The sequence below is a fragment of the Bos mutus genome, chromosome 23 (assembly GCF_027580195.1).
Source record: "Bos mutus isolate GX-2022 chromosome 23, NWIPB_WYAK_1.1, whole genome shotgun sequence".
In the NCBI taxonomy this organism is placed as follows: domain Eukaryota; kingdom Metazoa; phylum Chordata; class Mammalia; order Artiodactyla; family Bovidae; genus Bos; species Bos mutus.
Window position 1 is genome coordinate 19,225,852 of NC_091639.1, and position 26,720 is coordinate 19,252,571.

At 40.5% G+C, this 26,720-nt stretch overlaps 1 protein-coding gene across 7 annotated transcripts in view; it reads right to left on the reverse strand.

Moving 5' to 3' along the window:
- LOC102272785 (cytidine monophosphate-N-acetylneuraminic acid hydroxylase) overlaps positions 1 to 26,720 on the reverse strand; it is an 82,868-nt gene that overhangs the window by 36,802 nt on the left and 19,346 nt on the right. For 4 of the 7 annotated variants that reach the window (XM_070361454.1, XM_070361449.1, XM_070361453.1 and 1 more), the window contains exons 2-4: positions 9,050 to 9,148; positions 8,606 to 8,809; positions 4,653 to 4,744 (exon numbers count right to left, since the gene is read on the reverse strand). In XM_070361454.1, coding sequence (XP_070217555.1) covers positions 4,653 to 4,744; positions 8,606 to 8,809; positions 9,050 to 9,057 — 304 coding nt within the window. In that variant the 5' untranslated portion in view covers positions 9,058 to 9,148. Of the gene's footprint in view, positions 1 to 4,652; positions 4,745 to 8,605; positions 8,810 to 8,938; positions 9,149 to 10,663; positions 10,688 to 21,346; positions 21,666 to 26,720 lie in introns of those variants that run through there. The other 3 variants (XM_070361450.1, XM_070361451.1, XM_070361455.1) reach the window with 3 other exon arrangements.

Consider the following 26,720-nt stretch of genomic DNA (forward strand, 5'->3'; position numbering starts at 1 on the left):
GTATGTGTGAACGGCGCTCAGTCATGTCCGACTCTTTGCAACCCCGTGGACTGTAGCCCATTAGGCTCCTCTGTCCATGGAATTCTTCAGGCAATATGCTAGAGTGGGTTGCCATTTCCTTCTCCAGGGGATCTCCCTGATCCAGGGATCAAACCCAGGTCTCCCACATTGCAGGCAGACTCTTTACTGTCTGAGCCACCAGGGAAGCTCCCCCCAAAATAATTACTCATACCCTTTTGCCAGTAATGCAACTATCTTACAAAAATAACTCCAAAAACAGAGAAGTTCTTAAGCATAAAGATCACAGTTTTGGTTTTGAAGGCAAAAAAAAAGAAAAAATCTGTGAACAGCATAAATGTCAACAGCAGAGAACTGGCTAAATAAAGTTTTAATGTAAGCATACTTAAAAGTATGTATATATAGAATCTGACATATTAACAAGACAAAAACAGGATACAAAAATAATATAGAGAGTAATTATAATTAGTTATAAAAGTATGCCTAAAAAGATGACTGAAGATGGAGCTAGACTGAAAATCAACAAAGAAACAGAAGACTTGAACAACACTATAAACCAACCAGACCCAACAGATAACACTCCCCCCAAATACAGAATACACATTCTTCTCAGGTACATGTGAAATATCTCCACAAACCAGTACAAACCATATGTTAGGCCAAAAAACAAATGTCAATAAATTTAAAAGTTTCAAGTCATATAAAGTATGTTCCCTGACCACAATGAAATGAAATTAGATACCAATAAGAGAAGAAAGTTGGAAAATTCAGAAATATGTAGAAACAAACAATATACTCCTAAATACAAATGGTTTAAAGAAGAAAATCACAAGAGAAGTTAGAAAATACTTTGAGACAAATAGAAATGAAAATATAACATGCTGAAACTTATGGAATGCAGCTAAAACAGTATAGTGCATATAATGAAATTTATACCAGTACACATCTGTAATTAAAAAGATCTCAAGTAAAAAACCTAACCTTCCATCTCATGAAATTAGAAAAAGAGGCATAAACTAAACCCAAAACAAACAAAAGAAAGGAAATATTTAAAAGAGCTGAAATAAACAGAATTGATACTAGAAAAATAAGAAAAAATGAAAACAGGAATATGCTCTTTGAAAAGATTAACAAAATTTTCAAACCTTCAGCTAGACTAATAAAAGAGAGAAAGGGCTCAAATTACTAAACTCAAGAATGAAAAGGGATGCTACTATCAACTTTACAGAATAAAAAAGAATACAAGGAAATATTATGATTATTATACATCAACAAATTGATAACCCAGATGAAATGAGAAATTCTTAGGAAGAAACAAATTAACAAAACTGATGAGAAGAAATAGAATACCTGAGAAGACCCATAACAAATAATAGATTTAATTAGTAAACAAAAACCTTCACAAACATTAGTCTAAGCCTAGATAACTTCACTGGTGAATCTGACCTAATGACTAAAGAAGAACCAACACCAATACTTCACAAGCTCTTCCAATAAATAGAAGAGGAGGGAACACTTCCCAACTTACTTTATGAGGGCAATTTTATTACCCTGATCCCAGGACCAGACAAAGACATCTCAAAATAGGAAAACTACAGACCAATGTTCCTGACAAATTTTGTTGTTGTTGTTTAGCTGCTCAGCCGTGTCTGACTCTTTGTGACCCCACGGACTGCAGCCCGCCGGGCTCCTCTTTCCTGCCTAGGAAAGAATACGGGAATAGGTTGCCATTTCCTACTCCAGGTGGTCTTCCTCACCCAGGGATCAAACACGTGTCTCCTGCATCGGCAGGCAGATTGTTTACCATTGAGTCATCTGGGTGGGAGTCCTTACAAACATAGACATAAAAATCCTTAACCAAATATTAGCAAATACAGTTTAGCAATATAAAAAAGAATTGTAGCCATGGCTAAGTGGGGTTTATGCCAGCTTGGTTCAATACAGAAAAAACCACAGAGGCATAAAATAGATTATTGATTGCCAGGGGCCGAAGGAAGAGGGGAATGGGAGTGACTGCTAATAGTTAATAAGGTTTCTTTTGGGGATGATGAGAATGTTCTGGAATTAGAGAGTGGTGGTAATGGCTCAATATATGAAAATATTAAAAACCATTGAGCTGCATACTCTAAAAGGGTGAATTTTATAGTACATGAATTATATCTCAATTAAAAGAAGGAGGAGAAGGCTGGGGAGAGAGAGGAAGGGGACCTTGGTGACAACTGGAAGAAAAGATACCTAAACAGAGGTTGTCTTGAGGTGATGGGAGTTTAGGTGAGCATCTTCTTCCTTCTACTTTCCTGACTTCTACCTTTTTAATGATGATCATATCCCGTGAAAGAGAAGGACGGCTTGGTCTCATGTGAACTGAGATTATTCAGTTTTATGATTATTATAAATAACAATTTTTTGTGGTAGGGAATCACTACAGCATTGGTAGCACTGGATGAAAAGTGGACTCAGTTAAAATTTTCCACTCTCTCTGCATTTCCTCACTGGGGCAAAAGCTGAAAACTTCAGTGCGTCTTGTTACCACCTGCCCTCCACTGGCCTGCTGTCACCTCTGGCCAGAAACCCTCTACATCAGTTTCCACCTTCGATCTACCTTCCATTTGATCAACTTTCTGCTGAGTGGGAAATCCCTTCCTCTTGCTCCAAAGGTCCAAGTCACAGGGGAGATATGTGGATTATTTAAGACGTACATAAAAAAAAAAAAGTCTTTTTTTTTTAATTGGAGTATAATTGCTTTACAATGTCATTCTAGTTTCTGCTGTACAATGAAGTAAATCAGCTAGAGGGATATATATATATACATATACATATCTGTTGCTATATATATACATCTCCCCTCCCTCTTGGACCTCCTTCCCACCCCACCTCCAATCCACCTTTCTAGGTCATCGCAGAGCACCAAGCTGAGCTCCCTGTGCTAAAGAGTAGCTTCCCACTAGCTGTCTATTCCAAAAGACTTAGAGGTGTTGTAAAAGCCCTTAAGCAGCTATAAATTTCTGGGTTATATACTCATTAAGTTGATAGTCTATTGTCCTCTAACTTACACAGTTTAATAGTTTCAACCTTTGCTTCTAACCTGTTTTCTGCCAAATGAATTTAAGAGTATTTGTATAGTGCCTGTTACTAGCTTCTGTTAACAAGCAGTCTGCAGGTTTCCTAAGCTAGCTCAACAGACATGGAATGGAGCTTACTGGCAAAAGAAGCTAGAGGTCCAGACATCCTTTCGAGGGATGGGGAAGGATGCACTTGCCATCAAAGGAATTAGCAACTTACCCCAGAATAACCTGCTGTCACATCTCTTTGGGGGTGATTGGGAAAGGACATGCACCTCAGTGACACCTCTGCTCTGGGAACTGGGAGAATGCCTTGGCAGGCCACACCCTTCTTTAAAAAATGATTAGGAGTTGGTCTCACCAAGACATCTGGACAACAGTGGCCCTAGTATCCTATCCCATGTACAATAATTTGAGCCTGAAAAAGATGTTGAGCTGGTGTAAACACAGTTTCCAGTCTGGAGGTCCAGGCAGGAGCCCTCCATTTAGCTCCTTCACAGATAACCAGTGTTAAGACTGCCCTCATCCACACTGCTTATGCATATACATTTCTCATAATTGTGTCTTACTATATGTAACATTTATAATCTGCTTTTTTGCTTTATCTATCAAAAATCTCTAATTATTTAATTCCTTCAATAGTATCACTTTTAAGACACAGTGGAATTATTTTTAATGTTTTGATTGTTTTAAATCTTTCTCTTTAGACAGTATTGCTATGAATGAACATTTTCATACCTATATCTTTTGACATATCAAGGATTATCAAGACCTTAGGAAACAGCCTTGGATGTGGAATTGCCAGGTCAAAGGGATGCATATTTTTCAGTGTGTTAGGAAACCCAGTGGAGAGTTTTAAGCAGGGGAATGACATGAATTAATTTTGATTTTTAAAATATCAGCCTTGTATACCTGAAGGGCTTCCCTGGTGGCTCAGACAGTAAAGAATCCACCTGCAGTGAAGAAGACCTGGGTTTGATCTCTGAGCTGGGAAGATCCCCTGGAGGAGGGCATGCAAACCACTCCAGTATTCTCGTATAAAGAATTCCATGGACAGAGAAGCCTGGCAGGCTACAGTCCATGGCATCACAAAGAGTTGGACACGTTTGAGCAACTAAGCACAACATAGCACAGCATACCTGAAACTAACACAACATTGTAAATCAACTCTACTCCAATATAAGATAAACATTAAATTAGAAATATATACCAATCTGGGTGCTATAAGCAGAATGAACTGCAGGAAGCAAGCACAGAAGCAGGAGTCCAGTCATGCAGACAAAAGATGACTCTTTCTTATCCATCTTTGATTCTCTTAATACCCAGGACAACGGTTTACACCTGGCATGATCTCATCAAATGCTTACTGAACAAATGAATGAATGAACGAAGGGACCTTCTGAAGAAATTCTGTTTAGAATTTTCAGTGTTAGCTATTTTTAAAAGACTTAATGTCCACAGGTTAAAATCAGAATGTAACCAAAGCTTCAAGTGAAATTGGAAACAAGTTGACAAGAAGGTCCCCAATAACAGTGACAGCAGAAAACATTGATCAATATGGAAGGTATTTACCTAGTTCATCTTGGCAGAAGCTGCCTGGAGGGTTGATATACTTCATGGTGCTCACATCCAACTTCCAGTTGTGTTTTGTGCATCTAACAGACCTGGATGAAAAATTGTCCTTAGGTTTATGAAATGGTGTAAATAAAAATTAACCTTATTGGGCTTACATGCATTATAAACAACTACAGTTGGTTGAACACAAAATTCATGAGAGGAAAACTATTAATAGCTAAAGCTCAAATATCCAAGGAAATATAGACTGATCATCAGTAGGTAATTTTAAAAGTGAAGATAACGGCTTCCCTGGTGGTTCAGTGTTAAAGAATCCGTCTGCCAATGCAGGAGACACAAGTCCGATCCCGGATCTGGGAAGATTCCACATGCTGAGGAGCAGCTAAGCCTGTGTACCGCAACTGTTGAACCTGTGCTCTAGAGCCCAGGAGCCGCAAATACTGAGCCCATGTGCAGCAACTACTGAAGTCCAAACGCTCGAGAGCCTGTGTTCCACGACAAGAGAAGCCATCACAATGAGAAGCCTGCGCAACAAGAGAGTAGCCCTACTCCCCGCAACGAGAGAAAGCTGCTCAGCAACCGAGACCCAGCATTAAAAAATGATAACGAATCAATTATTTTAAAAATTGTTTAAAAAACAGTGAAGATAAATGGCACATCACAAAATAATACATGTTAGAGATCAACAGAGCCATCAGAATAAAGTCACCTTTAGGGATAGCTCTCATAAAAAAGCTAAGTTGGTTTAAAAGCCAACTGAGGCCAATATGAGGATAGAATGTAGTGATAAAGACAAATCTATGATTTATGATCACTCTACAAACCTTGGTCCCTATTATAGTGTACCGAACCTAAGTTCAACTCGAATTAGTTTAAGATTTCAGAGCATGGTTGCCAAAATACAGGATGCCCAGTTAAATATGAATTTCAGATAAATAACAATTTAAAAATATGTCTCACACAATATTTGACATACACTGGAAATTCCTCATTTATCTGCAATGTAATTGAGTGTTCTGCATTTTTATTTGCTAATTCTGGCGACCCTGTTTCAGAATGACAGCTAGATTGCAGCAAAGTAGGAGGCTTAGTGATTTCTTTTCCATTTCTTATCAAACTGTGAAGGGGTTATGGTGATAGAAAATGAGGTATAAATGTTCCATTTCCTCTCTACCTTGGTGGTGTTTTTGTAGCAGTTAAAGATTTAAAAAGAAAAAACCCACAAATGTCTCAAATCAGAAACATCAGATTTCTTAAACTAACAGTGTCTATTTTAACTTCTATATCGGTAAATTACACGAATTTTCCCAAGCTTCATTATATCAAGAATTTTTCATGCCCTTTTCTAGTAACAAGGCAAAAAAATGTATTCCACGCTTCAATTTAAGGAGGATTATTCTGTAACATCTACTCTTTCATCAGTGAGTAGCCAACAACCTTTCAAAATTTGAGGACATTCCAAATCCAACTATTCAGCATGCAGGTCAATAAATGGGAAGCATGGCAGGGTCTTAACTGTCATGGGCAGCAGGCAGACAGCAGGAAGGTGACAGCTCCAGGCACTAAGAGGTTGTGAAAAGCTATTAAATTTGAAAAATGAGAACCACAACTTATGAGAGTTGCTGATCTTGGTTATGTGTGAAGAAGAAAAATGGCTGAGGTAGGGAGGGTAGAGGAGGTAGCTCATTACTCTTAAGTGTCTCCTTGTAGAGAGATTCCTCAGGCAGATTGCTGCACAGAGCACCCGGGGAGAAGCAATCAAATTTGGAGCAATGGATGCGGGACTACAGGGTGTGAGTTACTCTGAGGATGGAGTTGACAGTGCCAGCTCCAGGTTAGCCTGACAACAGTAGGGTGAAACGAGGATCAACCACCCCAAAGGCTTTGCATGGAGGAGAGAAAGGCCAGTCTGGGGCAAAGTGATCACTCTGTTAGGATAATCAAGCCAGATTCAAGAACAAGCTGAATTCCTATAAATAATCTCATTCCTAAGCTATACCAGAAGCTCAAGACAGAGTAATAATCGTAAAGGTAATTGACGTGTATTGAGTTCCTATCATATGACAGATATTGTTTTAAGTGTTTTTTGTGTTGGAAATCACTTAATCCTCTGAGCAGCCAGACAGAACAGGTAACACTCATTTTCACTCTATAAAGGAGAAGACCAAGGTCCAGAAAGGCTAAGAAACTTGTCCATGTTCACGGGGCTGATAAGTGGTAAGGCCAGGTTTTCTGAAGAGGGCAGATTGTGATGAAAGATCATGCTGCTAATTACAAAGCTACACTCCCTCCAATGGCTGGCTACGTGAGCTCCATGGTGAAAGCCCATTGAGGACAGAGGAAAAGCAAAGTCCCCAACCGCAACAGTCAGAAGACCTCAAGGTCCCAGAGTGCCCACAGAAGCTCACTAGTGACAGAAAAAGCCATGGCTGAGGTTTCCCTGGGTTAAATCCACTGAGAAGATGGAAGGGACTCAAAGCAGGGCTGTCAGCAAATAACCATGAGGGTCTCCGAGAGTAGAGTTGCTGCTCAAAGTATATCCCATACAATACTTGGAACCTATCTATGCTGAAAATATATTCATTGTTTACCTGAAATGTAGATTTCTGTTTGCCTTCTGTTTGCCTAATCTAGCAATCCCATCAGAGGAGCCAAACAGGAGACAGGTGTCAACACTGTTTCTGTCCTGAAACTAAGAATGTAGTGAAGCAAATCTGTATGCAGGTGTAAGAATATTCTAGACTTGGGTAATGGTCATCTTTACAATTCTAGCAGGGAGCTCTTAGACAACTACCCAGCTCCTCTGAATCCACCTGCATGAAACCGCCCACAGATGACCTGAGAAATCAAATCAACAACAGTAGAAGACAAGTCTGATGTGAGAGTGGCTAAAAAGCACCCAGGTCAAGTAAGGCTGAAAAGAAGCTTGGAAAAGTGGGGTCAGCCACTCATTCATTGCCAGTGTTGAGCATCAGGCTGACAGAGCATCCCCTCTCCACTACCTTCCCTGTCTCTGCCAGAGTGTGCTGCTATCTCTTCGGCTGTCACTGAAAACAAGACAAAGCAAAACAAAAATCCACAGCAATCCTGCCCTGGTATTGTCCCAGAACTGGGGAGGGAGGTCATCTACATGTAGTCTTAATCAACGGATAGGGAGGAGGGGTAGCAGCACCAGTTTTCCAAGAAATGATCAGAAGCGCCTCTGTTCAGAGCAGGTACAGTTGGGGCTCTGCCATGTGGGGTTTTTAATTACTGCAAGGTGGTCAGGGAAAGTCTATCTGCTCCCCAGCAGAGTTTGGACTAGGGCCTGCTCCACTCATACTTCTGGGAGAGCAGGAAAGGAAACTCCAAAGAGGCTTGAGTCTTGGAACATAAAAGCTATCACGCACACCCAACCCTTCACTCACATACACAGACCCACGTACCTTAGAAATGTCACTGTTTATCAAGCTAGGAATCCATTTGCAATTAGAGTTCTTGAGAGAGAATGGGAAATTAAGTCAAGGTCAGAATGTCTTGAGATCAGAGAAATACCCTAAATGTGCACAAGTAAGTTACAAATTTGCTAGAAGAAATAATTTGTTAGTTGTTTCACTTGATTTCCACACTTCTGGCCAAATCTAATTATAAGAAGGGTCAGTGGGGGAGGGGGATGATTTGGGAGAATGGCATTAAAACATGTATAATATCATATAAGAAATGAATCACCAGTCCAGGTTCGATGCAGGATACAGGAGGCTTGGGGATGGTGCACTGGGATGGACCCAGAGGGATGGTCTGGGGAGGGAGGTGGGAGGGGGCTTCAGGATGGGGAACACGTGTACCCCTGTGGCCATTTTGATGTATGGCAAAACCAATACAATATTGTAAAGTAAAAAAAAAATAAATAAATAAAATAAATAAATAAAAAAGAAGGGTCACCAGAGAAAAAGCAGAATGACTCACGGTACCTTCCATCTAAATCCTCGATATCTTTTATGAACAGGCCTCCTTGGTGCTTGCACATATTCTTGCATGCTCGCAGGAGGCTCTTACTCTTATACAAGATGTAATCTTTGCCAGTGCTCTTATTTCGAACAAAATTGATTCCTTCCTTGAGATTGGCGACTTCAGCAGGGGAGAGACACAAGAGGAGCTCAGCTGTTTGTTCGATGCTGTGAAAAGGCAAACATTTTGAGAGGAAACAGAGACATTGTTAGGTTTTAAGAGAGAACAATTTGGCAATGGCAGTCAAAACCTCTTTTTTTTCTTAAGATACTATTTAAGGCCAGCCTTCCAAGTACCTGGGCTGAGTGGCAGCTGACGGTGAACTTTCTTCCCTCCTTTAAATGCCCATCCTACTTGTCGAGGGTTGATCCCCACCTTCCCAGCAAAGTAATGCCTCCCTCACTTGCCTGCCCATAGTCTGTCGTTGCCTCTCCCTGGGTATTTCAGAAGAATGGCAGCTGTCACTTCAGCTTCTGTGGCTCATTCACTCCCCCCAAGGCAGAAGTCTGCGTGGAGAAAGAGGATGTACACTCAGCTCAGTATTTCCGTTGGTGATGTCTCCTCCTGAAATAAGTTTCTTTCAGAAGCCCTCTATGTTTAGCTTCAATAACTGCTCCTCACCTTCAAGCTTTCACATCAGGACCTCCTCTCTTTGCCCACCGAGAGTCACTCTTTAGGTTCAAAAGTAACTCAATTACTGCTCCTTGGTTAACCCTTCCAAGCCCCCCACCCACCCCCAGGTCAAATCTAACGTTTCTTTCTTTTTTTACTTTCTAGAAAACATGAAATTTATTCTTTCTTTTAGGGCATAGCCATCATCTTGTATAGATACAAAATTAAAGATGTGATGAGAACTCTTAGGACTTACTCAACAACTTTCATATATAATATACAGTAGTGTTAGTTATGGGGCTTCCCAGGTGGCGCTAGTGGTAAAGAACCCACCTGCCAATGCAGGAGACATAAGAGACACAGGTTCTATTCCTGGGTCGGGAAGATCCCCCGAGGAGGGCATGGCAACCTACCCCAGTATTCTTGCCTGGAGAATCCCCGTGGATGGAAGAGCCTGACGGGCTATAGTCCATAGGGTCACAAAGAGTCGGACATGACTGAAGTGACTTAGCATACACACGCACAGTATTAGTTATGTTTATCCGATTGTACATTACATTCCCAGAACTTATCTTACAGTTGGAAGTTTGTACCTTTTGCTAACTTTCGTTCAGTTCCCCTTCCCTCCACACCCTGCCTCTGATAACCACCAATCTGATCTCTTTTTCTATGAGTTTATCTTTAAAGTATAATTGACCTCCAACAGTTATGTTAGTTCCTGGTACACAATATACTGATTGATATTTCCATACGTTTTAAATGATCACTATGATAAGCCTAGCACTGTAAGTCTAGCACTTCTTAACGTGTATTTACTGTAGAACATTATATCCTGGTACCTGTGTACCATCCTACTTACTTGTACATAGATGCTTTTAAAATCACTCTCTCTACTTTTCTCTCCCCACCACTTAGCAGACTGCCTATCTTTAAGAGCTAGCTGAAGACTGAACCAACTGCACCTAATCTGAGTCATTTATAAAAAGCTCCAGCAGAAAATGAAGCATTTAATCTTTCATATTTATTCAGGGAAACTACAAATGTTACATTTCTCAAACTCCAGTCTTTAAACAAACTCTCTTTATGATGCAACTCTGAATCATAGTGGAATATAATTTTTGTGAAGAGGGACTTCAAAATAACTTAGCATATCCATGGTATGAAATCTGGATGCATGTTTAATTCTATATTCCACCCCAAACCAAAAGTGGTCAAAATTCTTTTCATATCTTAAATTAAAATTGATTTGATTTTCATGTACATTTTTGGCACTTTCATTTCTGGAAGCAAAATCTGCAGATTTCTTAAAGAGGAAATTAAATAATATTATAAAAATACCATAACAAGAAATAACAGAGAAGTTACTTCTAATTTTCAGCTAATAAGGCAGAATTCTAACTGAGAATTACCCGTTTCTTCAAAATGGATTCTCATTGTCACTTCTGTCCCAAATTCCTGGTAATTCTGTTCATAGTAGACTTGAAATGTTTCCAAATATATGTTTTAAATGTATTTGATAGAAAGGAATCCATGATAAGCCCCATGAAGCTCTTTTATCTTTATTCTTCTGAGTGCAAATATCCGACACAAGTCAAAGCAAATCCTGAGGCAATTTCTGGAATAATCAATCCAAACATGTAAAAAGAAACTCTTTCTAAATATTTTGTTTTACTTGATTGAATGAACCAATTAGCCAAAGTTCTCTGCTAGATTCTAAGGGTTTCATCAACTGTGTAAGACAAGTTGAACTAACTACACCTTTATTAATTCCTTGAGAATATCTACTGGAATCTAAAGCAAAATTTTAACATGTGCACTCCTACATACATGGTTTTATATTTCTTCCTTTTTTTTTTTTTAAAGAATCTACCTCCCTTTGGTTCCTTTTTAAAAAATATTTATTTATTTTGTATTTGGCTGCATCTGGTCTAAGTTGCAGCAGGCAGGATCTTCATTGCATCATGCAGGACCCTTTGCTGTGGTGCACTGACACTCTAGTTGCAGCGAGCGGGCTCAGTAGTTGCAGCGAGCAAGCTAAGTAGTTGTGGCACTCAGGCTTAGTTGCTCTGCAGCATGGGGGACCTTAGTTCCCTGAGCAGGGATCAAACCTGTGCTCCCTGCATTGCAAGGCAGATTCTTAACCACTGGACCACCAGGGAAGTTCCCTTTATGTATTTTTTTTAATGGTTGCTGCTGCTGCTGCTGCTGCTAAGTCGCTTCAGTCGTGTCCGACTCTGTGCGACCCCATAGACGGCAGCCCACCAGGGTCGCACGTCCCTGGGATTCTCCAGGCAAGAATACTGGAGTGGGTTGCCATTTCCTTCTCCAATGCATGAAAGTGAAAAGTGAAAGTGAAGTCGCTCAGTCGTGTCTGACTCTTAGCAACCCCATGCACTGCAGCCCACCAGGCTCCTCCATCCATGGGATTTTCCAGGCAAGAGTGCTGGAGTGGGGTGCCATTGCCTTCTCCTTTAATGGTTAGTTTTCCCCAAAAGTTGATTTTTAAAGCTATTATTAATGAGTTGGATTCCATTAAAGTCAGGAAAGTAAAATTATAGTAAATTCTGCTTTGGGTATAAATAAAATATTTAAATTAAGAAGATGATGGGCATTGTAGTACACCTACTTTTCAACATTTCAATATTTTTTTCAAACACTTCAACGTGTGTGAAAAATAATCACTAAACACACATAAAAACATTTATATAGGGACACACATTTTTTTCCTTTTGCTTCAAACTTGGTGGTGTGGCATCCTGCTTTTAAAATTTTGATATTTTCTTTCTCATGAAATTTTAGCTTTGGTGTTGACTTCTTAAATATTATTTTAATGATATTCATCTTGATTATATTCATCTATAAAGCCAAGAATCTTCCAGAAGGTTAAGCTCTGAGAAAAAGAGCTAGAGGAAGAAAAGGCAACTCATTCAGAACTGTCAATCTATAAATGACTTTGTTACCATAATTTTTAAATTAGATTCATATTTTTTATAATTTTATTTATTTATTTTTGGCTGTGCTGAGTTTTCATTGCTGCGTGGGATTCTTCTGTAGTTGTGGCAAGCACAGGCTGCTTTCTTGTAGTGGAAGGGCTTCTCATTGTGGGGGCTTCTCTTTGCGGACCACGGACTCTAGAGAGAGAGCTTCAGTAGCTGCAGTATCAGGGCACAGTAGCTGCAGCTCCTAGGCTCCAGAGAACAGGCTCAATAGTTGAGAAAAACCAGCTTAGCTGCTCCATGGCATGTGGAATCTTCCTGGATGGGGGATCAAACCCATGTCTCCTGTACTGGCAGGCAGATTCTCCACTGCTGAGTCACCAGGAAAGCCCTGAGCTTTGTTTTCTGTGGGAAGATGTTCAATATTCTGTTCACAGGGATGTAAACTGCATGAATGCTGAGCTATAAAATGTCTGTCACATGGTAGTAAATACCTCATGAATGAAGGAATACACTCCCAAGAAGGCACTATGTCCTCCATTTGGACAAAGAGTGTGAGATGCTTCCAAAAGTCACAGATTAAAGAAAAGATCAAATTACTGGCTCACATAAGTTTTAAAAAGTAACTTGGAGTAATTCCCTGGTGGTCCAGTAGTTAGAATTCAGCATTCTCACTGCCAGGGTCCCAGGTTTGATCCCTAGTCAGGGAACTAAGATCCCACATGCTGCATGGCATGATCTAAAAAAAAGGAAGTCTCATACTCAAAATGCTTTGGGAACCAAGGACCTAGCAGAAGAATGTCAGACTGCAAGCTTCATACAGAAATCTTTTACCATTGCATTTTCTGCTAGGTACTTCATAAATATTTGTTGAACCAATAACATGAAATAGTCAAGATTGCAAATGGCCTTCAAACTGTTCCAGAAGTCAAAATGAGAAATTGAGAGACAGTAAATTCTCATGAGGCTGTATGAGTAGACAAAATCAGGCCAAATAGGAAGAAATATTAAAGAAAAATTATTCCAGTTATTTTAGAATAATGGATTCTAATCTAAGCTGTTCAATAAAGAGTCATCAGCTTACACCGTTCCCTTAAGACCCCACATTGCATGTTTCATTACAAAAGGCCATAGAAACAGTGGGTGTTAACCAGAAAGCACACTGAAAATAAGATAAAATTTACGATCTTGCCTTTATTCAAAACCACTCAGGGTCCACAACTAGATATGCTGTGCAGTTTGGGTTCCCCACTCCATAGGGAAGACATATCAGGGTTGGGAGAGGTCCTGAGAAATGAGATCATAGTTATGAACTAGATGGAAGGGAATCAGCAATTCTGACACTTCTATACACATACACTAGAATTGCACCATTAAATACATGGATAACAATGGTGAGAGCCAGCTTTCTCATGGTTGGAGTGGGACTTATAGATAAGCAAGGGGAGGAAGCTAGAATAACCCATGTGGTAATGGAATACTTAGAGATAAACATATAGCCTTGGATGTGAACATTAAAAAAGAAAAGCTAAAAAGCATCCATCTCAAAAAACATTAAAGAACAATAAAATAATGGAAAGAAAGTACGAGAATCATAAAACAGAAGCTCTACAGAGACAGGATCAACAAAGGCAAAAGATAATGGAACCACCAAGAAAGTGAAGGGACAACACACAAACCAGGAGAAGATGTTTGAAAATTACGTATGTAATAAGGATCAGATATCACAAGTTTATTTTTTAAAAACTCTTAAAAGTCAATAACAAAACAAAGGAATTAGGAATGGTAAAGGAGTCCATATACCCAACTGATGCAGAGTTCCAGAGAATAGCAAGGAGAGATAAGAAAGCCTTCTTAAGTGAACAATGCCAAGTAACAGAGGAAAACAATAGAATGGGACAGACTATCCAATTAAAATAAATTAATTAATTTTAAAAAAAGAATGGGACAGACTAGCGATCTCTTCAAGAAAACTGGAGATATCAAGGGAACATTTCATGCAAAGATAGACACAATAAAGGACAGACATGGTAAGGACCTAATAGAAGCAGAGGAGATTAAGGAAAGGTGGCAAGAATACACAGAAGAACTATACAAAAAAGGTCCTAATGACCCAGATAACCATGACAGTATGGTCACTCACCTAGAGCCAGACTTCCTGGAATGTGAAGTCAAGTGGGTCTTAGAAAGCATTACTACCAACAAAGCTAATGGAGGTGATAGAATTCCAGCTAACCTATTTAAAATCCTAAAAGATGATGCTGTTAAAGTGCTGCACTCAATATGTCAGCAAATTTGGAAAACTCAGCAGTGGTCACAGGACTGGAAACAATCAGTTTTCATTTCAATCCCAAAGAAAGGCAATGCCCAAGGATGTTCAAGTGAAAGTGAAAGTCACTCAGTCAGGAATATACAGTCCACGGAATTCTCCAGGCCAGAATACTGGAGTGGGTAGCCTTTGGGATCAAACCCAGGTCTCCTGCATTGGAGGCAGATTCTTTATCAGCTGAGCCACAAGGGAAGCCCAAGAATGTTCAAACTACTATACAGTTGTGCTCATTTCACATGCTACCAAGGTAATGCTTAAAATCCTTCAAGCTAGGCTTCACCAGTACGTGAACTAAGAACTTCCAGATGAACAAGCTAGGTTTTGAAGAGGCAGAGGAACCAGAGGTCAGATTGCCAACATTCGTTGAAGCATAGAGAAAGCAAGGGAATTCCAGAAAAACATCTCCTTCCGCTTCATTGACTATGCTAAAGCCTTTGACTATGTGGATCACAACAAACTGGAAAATTCTCAAAGAGATGGGAATACCAGACCACCTTACTGTCTCCTGAAAAACCTGTATGCAGGTCAAGATGCAACAGTTAGAACTAGACATGGAACAGCTGACTGGTTCAAAATGGGGAAAGCAGTATGACAAGGCTGTATATTGTCAACATGATTTTTTAACTTATATGCAGAGTACATCATGCAAAATGCTGGGCTGGATGAATCACAAGTTGGAATCAAGTTTGCCAGGAGAAATATGACTAACATCATATACGCAGATGATGGCAGAAAGCATAGGGACTCTAATGACAGAAAGCAAAGAGGAACTAAAGAGCCTCTTGATAAAGGTGAAAAAGGAGAGTGAAAAGGCTGGCTTAAAACTCAATATTAAAAAACTAAGACCATGAAAAAATAGGCTTCTTGGGTTTCAAAATCGCTGTGGATGGTGATTGTCGCCATTAAAAAACTCAATATTAAAAAACTAAGACCATGGCATCCAGTCCCATCATTTCATGGCAAATAGATGGAGAAAAATTGGAAGCAGTGACAGATTTTATTTTCTTGGGTTTCAAAATCGCTGTGGATGGTGATTGTCGCCATGAAATTAAAAAACACTTGCTCCTTGGAAGGAAAACTATGACAAAGCTAGACAGCATATTAAAAAGCAGACATATCACTTTGCAAACAAAGGTCCATATAGTCAAAGCTATGATTTTTCCAGTAGTCATGTATGGATGTGAGAATTCAACCATAAAGAAGGCTGAGTCTCAAAGAATTGGTGTCCTGAAATTGTGGAGATGGAGAAGACGCTTGAGAGTCTCTTGGACTGCAAGGGGATCAAACCAGTCAATCCTAAAGGAAATCAACCCTAAATATTCATTGGAAAGACTGATTCTGAAGCTGAAGTTCCAATGCTTTGGCCACCTGATACAAAGAGACAACTCACTAGAAAAGATCCTGATGCTGGGAAAGACTGAAGGCAAAAGGAGAAGATGGTGGCAGAGGATGATATAGTTAAATAGCATCACTGACTCAATGGATCTGAATTTGAACAAACCCCAGGAGATAGTAGAAGGATGGGGAAGCCTGGCAAGCTGCAGTCCATAGTGTTGCAAACAGTCAGACATGACTTAGCAACTCAGCAACAACAAAGGATTTGAACAGACATTTCTGCAAAATGAAGATATTTCTCTTACCTTCTGGCTGAATGGTCAGTAGCATTTCCTCACTGAACAGAAGCTCCACACCATTTCTCAAGCTATCCTCATTCTAGTCACTCAGTCCTGTCTGACAGTTGTTTCCTGATCTTCGCCCGGCGCCGTCACCATGGAGCCGGGGCTGGTCCCGGCAGACACCATGGATTGTAGCCTACTAGGCTCCTCTATCCATGGGAATTCTCCAAGCAAGAATACTGCAGTGGGTTGCCATGCCCTACTCCAGGGGATCTTCCCAACTCAGAGATTCAACCCAGGTCTCCTGCATTGCAGGCAAATTCTTTACTTGCTGAGCCAATAGGGAAGGCCATTAGTCAAGAGGCACATGCAAATCAAAACTATGATGACTTAACATTTCACATCCATTAGGATGCCTATTATAAATATAGGCAGTAATAGGTCTTCCCTGGTAGCTCAGACGGTAAAGCGTCTGCCTGCAGTGTGGGAGACCCGGGTTAGATCCCTGGGTTGGGAAGATCCCCTGGAGAAGGAAATGGCAACCCACTCCAGTACTCTTGCCTGGAAAATTCCGTGGACTGAGGAGCCTGGTAGGCTATAGTCCATGGGGTCGCAAAGAGTTGGACACAACTGAGCAACTTCACTTCACTTCACTTCAGGCAGTGATAAGTGTTGGTGAAGATACAGAAAAACAGGAGGCAACATCTTTTGCTGGGTGAAACTTTTGAAAACAGTTTTGCAGATTGTCAACATGTTAAACATGTAGTGTCTGTAGGATCCAACAGTTCAACTTCCATAGGTCTCTACCCCAAAGAATTGAAAACAAGTCCACATAAAAACTTGTACATGAAAGTTCAGTTCAGAAATAACTGAATAATGAATAATAAAGTTAAATAATAATAACTGAATAATAAAGTTCAGTTCAGAAATTTCAGAAATAACCAAAATATGAAACAACTCAAATTCCATCAACTGATTAGTGAATAAATAAAATATGCATGTCTACACAGTGGAATACAGTTGACCCTTGAACAATGTGAGGGTGAGAGGTGCTGACACTCTGAGCAGTTCAAAGTCTGCACATAACTACAGACCACCTTCCATACCCACAGGTCCACAGTCAAAGATTCACCCAACCATGGAGCATTAGTACTGTTTGTACTATTTTAAAAATCTGCCTATAAGTAGACTAGAGCAGTTCAAACCTATGTTGTTCAAGGATCAACTGTACCACTAGGTAATAAAAAAGGAGTGAAGGAGTGATACTTGCTACACCAGAAATAAACCTTAAAAAATCTTGCTAAGTGAAAAAAGCCAGATACAAAAACCACATATCATATAATTCCATTTACATTAAATGTCCAGAATGTGCATATCTGTAGAGATACGATGTAGACTGATGGTTAGCAAGGATGGGTACATATGTGAATGGGAAATGGGAAGAGGCTGATAACTGGGCATTCTTTTGGGGGAGTGATGGAGAGTCAAAAATTAGATTGTGGAAAATAGCTGCACAACTCAACCAGTATACTAAAGATCACTGACAGTATAATTATATCAGGCCAATTTCATGGTACTGAAGTGAAGTGCCAGTTGCCCAGTAATGTCTCACTCTTTGCAACCCCATGGATTATAGCCCAGCAGGCTCCTCTGTCCATGGAATTCTCTAGTCAAGAATACTGAGGGTATTTCCCTCAGTGGAAATGGCTAGAGGGTAGCCATTTCCCTCTCCAGGGTATCTTCCAGAGCCAGGGATTGAACCTGGGTCTCCTGCATTGCAGGCAGATTCTTTACTGTCTGAGCCACCAGGGAAGGCCCGTGTACCTAAATCATGTATCAATAAAGCTATTGATATAGCTTTAGACATGAGTGTGCACATGTCTACTGTGCATAGACAGTTTCATAAAATTTTATTCCATACATACATTTGCATTCAGTTCAGTTCAGTTGCTCAGTCATGTCCGACTCTTTGCGACCCCAGGAATCACAGCACGCCAGGCCTCCCTGTCCATCACCAACTCCCGGAGTTCACTCAAACTCACGTCCATTGAGTCGGTGATGCCATCCAGCCATCTCATCTCTGTCATCCCCTTTTCCTCCTGCCCCCAATCCTTCCCAGCATCAGTCTTTTCCAATGAGTCAACTCTTCACATGAGGTGGCCAAAGTACTAGAGTTTCAGCTTTAGCATCATTCCTTCCAAAGAACACCCAGGGCTGATCTCCTTTAGAATGGACTGGTTTGATCTCCTTGGAGTCCAAGGGACTCTCAAGAGTCTTCTCCAACACCACAGTTCAAAAGCATCAATTCTTCAGCGCTCAGCTGTCTTCACAGTCCAACTCTCATATCCATACATGACCACTGGAGAAACCATAGCCTTGACTAGATGGACCTTTGTTGGCAAAGTAATGTCTCTGCTTTTCAATATGCTATCTAGGTTGGTCATAACTTTTCTTCCAAGGAGTAAGCATCTTTTAATTTCATGGCTGCAGTCACCATCTGCAGTGATTTTGGAGCCCCAAAAAATAAAGTCTGACACTGTTTCCCCATCTATTCCAATGAAGTGATGGAACCAGACGCCATGATCTTCATTTTCTGAATGCTGAGCTTTAAGCCAACTTTTTCACTCTTCTCTTTCACTGCATAGCTACCACTAAAATCAAGACATCTGACTCTTCCATCAAGACCAAGGAACTTGCTGAATATAACTCCCAAGGACTGGCCTTTACAGTCATACCCCACTATCGCCTCTGCTCTGGCAATCTCTGATTTGTCCTCTACCCTTATAATGTGATCATTTCACAAATGATATATAAATGGAACCCTACAGCATTGAATTGACTTTTAAACTCTCCAACTCCCTCCCATAAAAAATTACAGCTCAGCCTTGAATGCTGTCCAGCTAGTTCTCTCTCACCTCCTGTTTACAGCCGGACATACTTTCTGCGGTGCTAGTTTCTACACACCTCACAGCTTATTAGTTTTCATCCGACATTTCTGACCATTCTTATATTTCCATTGTAGACTCATCTTTCCTTTGTGTACCTGGTCATGAAACATTGTAGCTCCTAAAAGCTCAGTCCTTTTCTGTTTTAAATTTATTGTTGGCTGTGCTGGGCCTTCACTGCAGCGAGCGGGGGCTGCTCTCTAGTTGCGGTGTGTGGGCTTCTCACTGCGGTGACTTCTCCTGTTGCAGAGCGCAAGCTCTAGGCTCAGGGGCTTCAGTAGTCATGGCACTCAGGCTTAGTAGCTCCAAGGCATGTGGAGTCTTCCTGGACCAGGAATCAAACCACTGGACTTTATCCACTGGACCACCAGTGAAATCCAAGGCTCAGTTCTGCACCTTCCTCATTTAACATTTTCCCCCTAAGGGATCATCCACACCCATGACTCCAGAACACAATGACTCTCATATGAGCAGACCTGATCCAGGAAGCCATATCTGTAGAACTAACTGCCTTTTACACATATACATTAGGATGTCCTAAAGACACCTGAAACTGAGTGTGTCCAAAATCCAATTCAACACATCTCATTCATCCCCAAACCTTCAAAGGTCCACCATGACACCCCCATTACCTTTGACGCCACCCTTTCTCTCACTACCCCATGTTCAATTCAAATCTCTCACTTTCACCTCTTAAGTCTATCTCACAGCCATCCCATTCTAACCCTGATCCAGCTACCATCGTCTCCCTCTGGACTACTGTCAGGGCCCCTTAAAGGGTCACCCTACATTCACTCTCTGTTCTTTCCACTATGGTCAGAATGACATATTTAAAATGAAAATTTCAAAAGAGCCTCATCCTGCAAGTCCTTCTCCCACCTCTTGAAAATGCATCATATCCTCCCATTGCTCCTAGGAGAAAGAACAAAATTCCTAAAACGGCCTCAGAGGTGATGCACAGGGACCCCAATCACTTCCTCCAGCTCCGTTTGAATTATGTTTTTTCTTCTAATATCATTTCCTCAAGGTACTGGCCGATACCTAGACTATACTTCCTGAGGCCTTCTTCACGGATTTAACTCTCCTTACCCTTTTGATCGCAGTTCAGTCATCTGCACTGGGAAGTCTTCCCCAAAGAAGGTCAAATCCTACTGTTATACACAAAGCACTATAATGTATCTTTCTTTCATGTGACTTATCAAACTTATAATTTCATGTTTAATTATGAGATTAACTAATATCTGTATGCCCCCAAGATAGGTGACAGTCACCGGAAGGAAGGAACCCAGCCTGTGTGAGTTTGCCTTGCACCCCTAGAGTCTACCACACATGAGGATTCCAATGAATATTATTTGTCAAAAGAATAAATGAATATTCCAATTACTGGCTCACAGTGATTCCTAGAAAACCTTATTTTTTTTTAATAACCTGGAACTTACACATGCCATTATGCCTAGAATATCTTTAGAATAGGTTCATATTTTCTTAGGAACTAGCATGTACCCAAATATAACATTGGCATTCTAAAAGTTAACTATCCTACAGACAGTATGCCCATCGTGACTAGGTGGCAATAAAGTTTATGTGGATTACAGTTGATATTTCCCTATAAAATCAAGTTGTAAAAGGCAATTAAGTTCTTCTCCAGCTCACGAAATCCTAACCATGCCCTGAATATTCAGCTTTCTATTCTTAGGAGCTATAAAACAGAGTGTCCTTTTGAGCCATGATATCAGGGTACATTTTATTCCAGAGCACCCTACAACTCCAAATCTTGAGTCCTCCATACTCTTTCACCTCTGAATCCTTAGTATTTCTTTTGGTGCTAAAGCTTTCTGAGGACCGGACAAAGCAGTCCAGTAAGATAGCTAGGTAAGATACTAGTAGAAGGAAAATTTCAAAGACAAGATCGATTGGCAGCCAGAGGGAAAAATAAGGGCAATCTACAGAAAAGGAGATGTCACCAGAGACGGGGTTGGGTGAAGTGGACAGGGCTTGGAGAGAGGGCACCCTGGCAGATAACCATCCAGGGCAAGCAGGGTGTGGGCAAGGCAAGCTCGATACCTAAATAACTGGGCAATCTGTGAATTAGATGTTCCTGGGATGGCACAGACTATATCCACAAAAATGGTCTTAACATCATGAACTCCACCCCACCCTCACCCCCAACCACGAGCTCTCAGTTCTTGTACCTTTTCATCAGACAAAGGCAAACTATCAAAATTACCAATCCTAAATTCAGTAGGAAAACAATTTTAAATTGTACCTTTGTTCCAGTCCAGGTAGAAAGGGGCCAAACAGCTCCTCAGAGAAAGAAGAAACACTGAGATTGAAATCTTCTTCTGAATGATGTTTAGAATTTCTAGAGTGGCTGCAGTTTGGAAATCTCAATTTGCTTAGGAACAGACTTGATTTGATTTCTTCAGAGCCAGAAAACCTTTTCAAAAGCAATTATGAGAGCACAGCTGGCCAGTCAAACTTCTGGAAGTATGAGCACTCAGCAGATGTGAAATTCACCCGTCATGTTAATATATCTGCCATTATCTCTGTTACTGTTTTGGTCCCACCCATACAGCTCAGTTTCGGTAAACTCCTCATTCCTTGCCAACACCAGGATGTGAAATGTGGAGTATGTGTCAATAGAGGGTGAGGGCGGGCAGCTATGCTTTATAGACCTATTAGTGGGGTGAAGAAGGAAACACATTGAAGAATTAATATCCCTACCCAAACTTCCTTAACTCTTTTGAAAGTGCGTCAGCCCATCTCATATGCACAATGTTTTCTTTTGTTTTAATATTTATTCGGCTGCACCACACCCTCCTAGCAGCATGTAGGATCTTCACTTGTGGCATGTGAATTCTTAGTTGCAACATGTGCGATCTAGTTTCCTCACCAGGGATTGAACCTGGGCCCCCTGCATTGGGAGTGTGGAGTTTTAGCCACTGGACCACCAGGGAAGTCCCCATGATGTATTTTTAATGCAATAAGAATAACTGCTTCATTAGAAATGGAAAGGTTCTGTGTAGAATGTTTCCCATTAGGATGCAGACAGCAGAAGGTTGGTACAGAGTGCAGAGGGTGTAGAGTGTAGAGTGAAGTCCCTATACTCCTCTGTATAGAGTGCTTACAATGATGTATAATGATATCATCCCTTCTCCTAGCAGCCAAGAGTGTCATGAGCAGGAGCCTGCTTTTGTAGATAACCCTGTGATTTCAGGGGCTTCCCTGGTGGCTCAGACAACAAAGAATCCACCTACAATGTGAGAGACCTGGGTTTGATCCCTGTTTGGGAAGATCCCCTGGAGAAGCGAATGGCTACCCACTTCAGTATTCTTGCCTGGAGAATTCCATGGACAGAGGAGCCTGGCAGGCTACAGTCCATGAGATCTCAGAGTTGGAGACTACTGAATGATTTTCATTTTCTCTTTTTGTGGTTTCAGAGGGCTTCCCAGGGGCGCTAGTGGTAGAGCCCACCTGCCAATGCAGGAGACATAGAGATGTGGGTTTGATCCCTGGGTCAGGAAGATCCCCTGGAGAAGGGAATGGCAACCCACTCCAGTATTCTTGTTTGGAGAATCTCATGGACAGAGAAGCCTGGCAAGCTATAGTCCATAGGGTCGCAAAGTCAGACACAACTAAAGCCACTTAACATAACAACCCTTCCCTTAGAGCCCCAACCAGTGTCAATTCGGGGTCCAATCCTGGATCTCCTGAGAAATTTGTGGTTCTCTTCTTGGTTCATTGCCCTTTATTTGACAAATATCCTGTCCTTTGGCTGATCACTATTCCATCTCTAGTCAACAGGCTTTATGTGGTTCTTTGAGTGAGTGAGTGGTTCTTTAAACAAGTACAAAAAAGTGAAGGACACTGACATTTTGTCTGCCCATCAAGTTTTTTGTTGTTTTGTTGTTGTTGTTTGAAAGTTTTAATTTTATATTGTAGTATAGCTGGTTACAAATGTTGTGATAATTTCAGGTGGAAAGCAAAGTGACTCAGCCATACAGATGCATGTATTCATTCTCCTCCATCTTCTCTCCCATCCGGGCTGCCACGTAACATTGAGCAGAGTTCCCTGTCCTATACAGTAGGACCCTGTTGGTTATCCATTTTAAACATGGCAGAGTATACATGTCAATCCCAACTCCCCATCTCTTCCTCCCATGCTTCCCTGCCCTCCCTCTTCGCCTGGCAGCTGTTAATTCATTCTCTAAGTCTGTGAGTCTGTTTCTGTTTTGTAAATAAGTTCATTTGTATCATTTAAGTTCTACATGTAAGGCATGTCATACAATATTTCTCCTTCTCTTTCTGACTTACTTCACTCAGCATGACAATCTCTAGGTTCATCCATGTCACTGTAGGCATGCATGCTAAGTCTCTTCAGTCACGTCTGACTCTCTGTAACCCTATGGACTTCACCCTGCCAGGCTTCTCTCCGTGGGATTCTCCAGGCAAGAATACTGGAGTGGGTTGCCATGCTCTCCTCCAGGGGATCTTCCCAACCCAGAGATCAAACCTGCATTTCTTATGTCTCCTGCTTTGGCAGAGGGTTCTTTATCACTAGGGCCATCTAGGAAGCCCACATGTTGCTGCAAATGGCATTATTTAATCCTTCTTAATGACTAATATTCCATTGTGTGTATATATATATGTGAAAGTGAAAAGTGAAAGTGAAAGTGGCTCAGTCGTGTCCGACTCCATGGACTATACAGTCATGGAATTCTCTGGGACAGAATACTGGAGTGGGTAGCCTTTCCCTTCTCCAGGAGATCTTCCCAACCCAGGGAATCGAACCCAGGTCTCCCGCATTGCAGATGGATTCTTTACCAGTTGAGCCACTAGGGAAGCCCAGGAATACTGGAGTAGGTAGCCTATCCCACTGCATATATACCTCTTCTTTATCCATTCCTCTGTCAATGCGTCTCATCTTGTTTTAAAAACTCATATCATGTCCTTCTCCTTCACAAAAATCACCTATGCCACTTCTCACAGATTTATACTTTCTTCTGAATTCCTAAGGAATTCTGTACCTCACAATTTGCACTTTTGAAAAAAGTAATACAAGTTCTCTAAATATTTCCTCTGTGTTGGTCTTGTCTATTAGATTGTAAGCTAATGGAGCACAGAGAATGTGACTTAGGACTTGTATTCAAAACAGTGCTTACAATAATGTATAAGCAAACTCAGTAGCAAATTCCCTGTAAAGTAGCAAGAGGCTAGTTTTAACCACACCTCTTCTAGTTGGAGAAATGTCTCTTAATAGGATAAAAGAAGAAAGGGCTTCTATATAAGCCAATTCTTTTAGTTAACACCTCATCCTGAAAGTAGTATTTTCTTTCCCAAATCTAGAAGGTCTCTCAAATTCTTTCTTCTCTTGTTCTAGAAGACATCACATGATATTTTTTTGAACTGAGATATAACTTATAGTAAGATGCACTAATCTTGAATGTACATAGCTATATACCCATGTAACAACCTCCACATCAAGGTATAGAACATTTCTAGTACTCCAGCAAACTCTACTCAATTCTAGTACTCTAGTACTCCAGTCAATACCCATTCAAACAGTAACCACTCTTCTAACCTCTACCACCATAGGTTAGTTGTGCCTACTATTACCTTTTATACAAATGGAATCAATAGTCATATATCTGACCTTTTCTCCCACCATTATGACTATAAGTTTTATCCAGATTGTTATACACACAAGTGGAGCGTTCCTTTTCCTTGCTGTATAGTATTCCATTGTGTAAATACACTACATTTATTTATCCTACTATTGTTAGATATTTGGATTGCTTCTTGTCTTGGCTATTTGGGTAAATATGCTATAAACATTCTTGTGCATACCTTTGGTGTACATAAGCACTCATCTCTGGAGTGTAATTTCTGGATCAAATGGTACATATACATTAAATTTTGGTAGACACTATCAACCAAAATTTCCCAATGAAGCTGTAGCAATTTACACTCCTGTAGCAAATGCAAAAGAATTCCTGTTGCACTGTCACAACTTTTTGCATCAGACATTTTTGCAGTGTTTTTTAGTGTGTGATTAGACAATCGGACATTGCCGGTTGCACATTAAGCAAGTATGAACCCTTGTGATCGGTTTATAAGCCCTAATATAACCATATGGACAACTCAAGTCAGCTGGCACCCAGAGGTATAATCTAAGGAATAGATACATCACGTAGACAAAAGAGGACAGATGGTAATGAGTCTGTTATGTACTCCTGGCCACTAGTGATTCAGATATCTGAGAGAGGAGCAATAGCTAGTTCATGTTATAACAGCACCCTCTAGGGTTCATGTTTTATTGCTGGAGGTTGTATGGTTGTATATTAATTACATGCTTAATAAATTCTATATAAGCCTCACTTACAGAAAGAAGTGGGAAACCACCAGAAAAAACTGAAACATGACATGCACAGTTGCTGAGGGAAACCACACCAACTGCCAAGAGGAAGTCAGACTCCTGCTTAGAAATAAGAGAAATCAAGAACGGTGGGGAAAAGTCAGCAATTTGCTCAACAAATTGAGCAATTAGAGCAAAGACATCTCTCCCCAAGATGGATTTTGTAGAAGAAACAAAAAGGACTTAGACCTTTTTCATTAGTATGTTGAGGCACAAAATTGTCAGTTTAATAGCAGTGTCAGCTTAAAAAATATTCACAACCTCAAAGTTGAGAGTTAGACTTTCTTCAGTGAGAATTTTTAGGATTCCAAGTGCAGGAGGCAGCATCTCAAGTAAACCCTAAGAGAACTGCTCTGAGGAAGTGACGGGGGAATCAGATTATACAGAAGCTTTGAAACAAAGGTGTGGTAGTCTGAACATCGAAAGATATTGTTTTTTTTTTCTTTATTTTTTAAATATAAATTTATTTATTTTAATTGGAGGTTAATTACTTTACAATATTGTATTGGTTTTGCCATACATCAACATGAATCCACCACAGGTATACACGTGTTTCCCATCCTGAACCCCACTCCCATCTTCCTCCCATACCATCCCTCTGGGTCATCCCAGTGCACCAGCCCCAAGCATCCTGTATCCTGTATCAAACCTGGACTGGCAACTCGTTTCATATATGATATTATACAGGTTTCAATGCCGTTCTCCCAAATCATCCCACCCTCACCCTCTCCCACAGAGTCCAAAAAACTGTTCTATACATCAGTGTCTCTTTTGCTGTCTCGCATACAGGGTTATCGTTATCATCTTTCTAAATTCCATATATACACGTTAGTATACTGTATTGGTGTTTTTCTTTCTGGCTTACTTCATTCACTCTCACTGCTGGGCATACACACCGAGGAAACCAGAATTGAAAGAGATACGTGTACCCCAGTGTTCATCACAGCACTGTTTATAATAGCCAGGACATGGAAGCAACCTAGATGTCCATCAGCAGATGAATGGATAAGAAAGCTGTGGTACATATACACAATGGAGTATTACTCAGCCATTAAAAAAAATACATTTGAATCAGTTCTAATGAGGTGGATGAAAATTGGAGCCTATTATACAGAGTGAAAGATATTGTTAACTAAAGGAAAACCAAATATCTCAAGTTGAGGAATTTAGCACTTTTCTATGTATGGGAAGGTGCAAGAGTCTGGGCTTACTGAAATCATTCCTC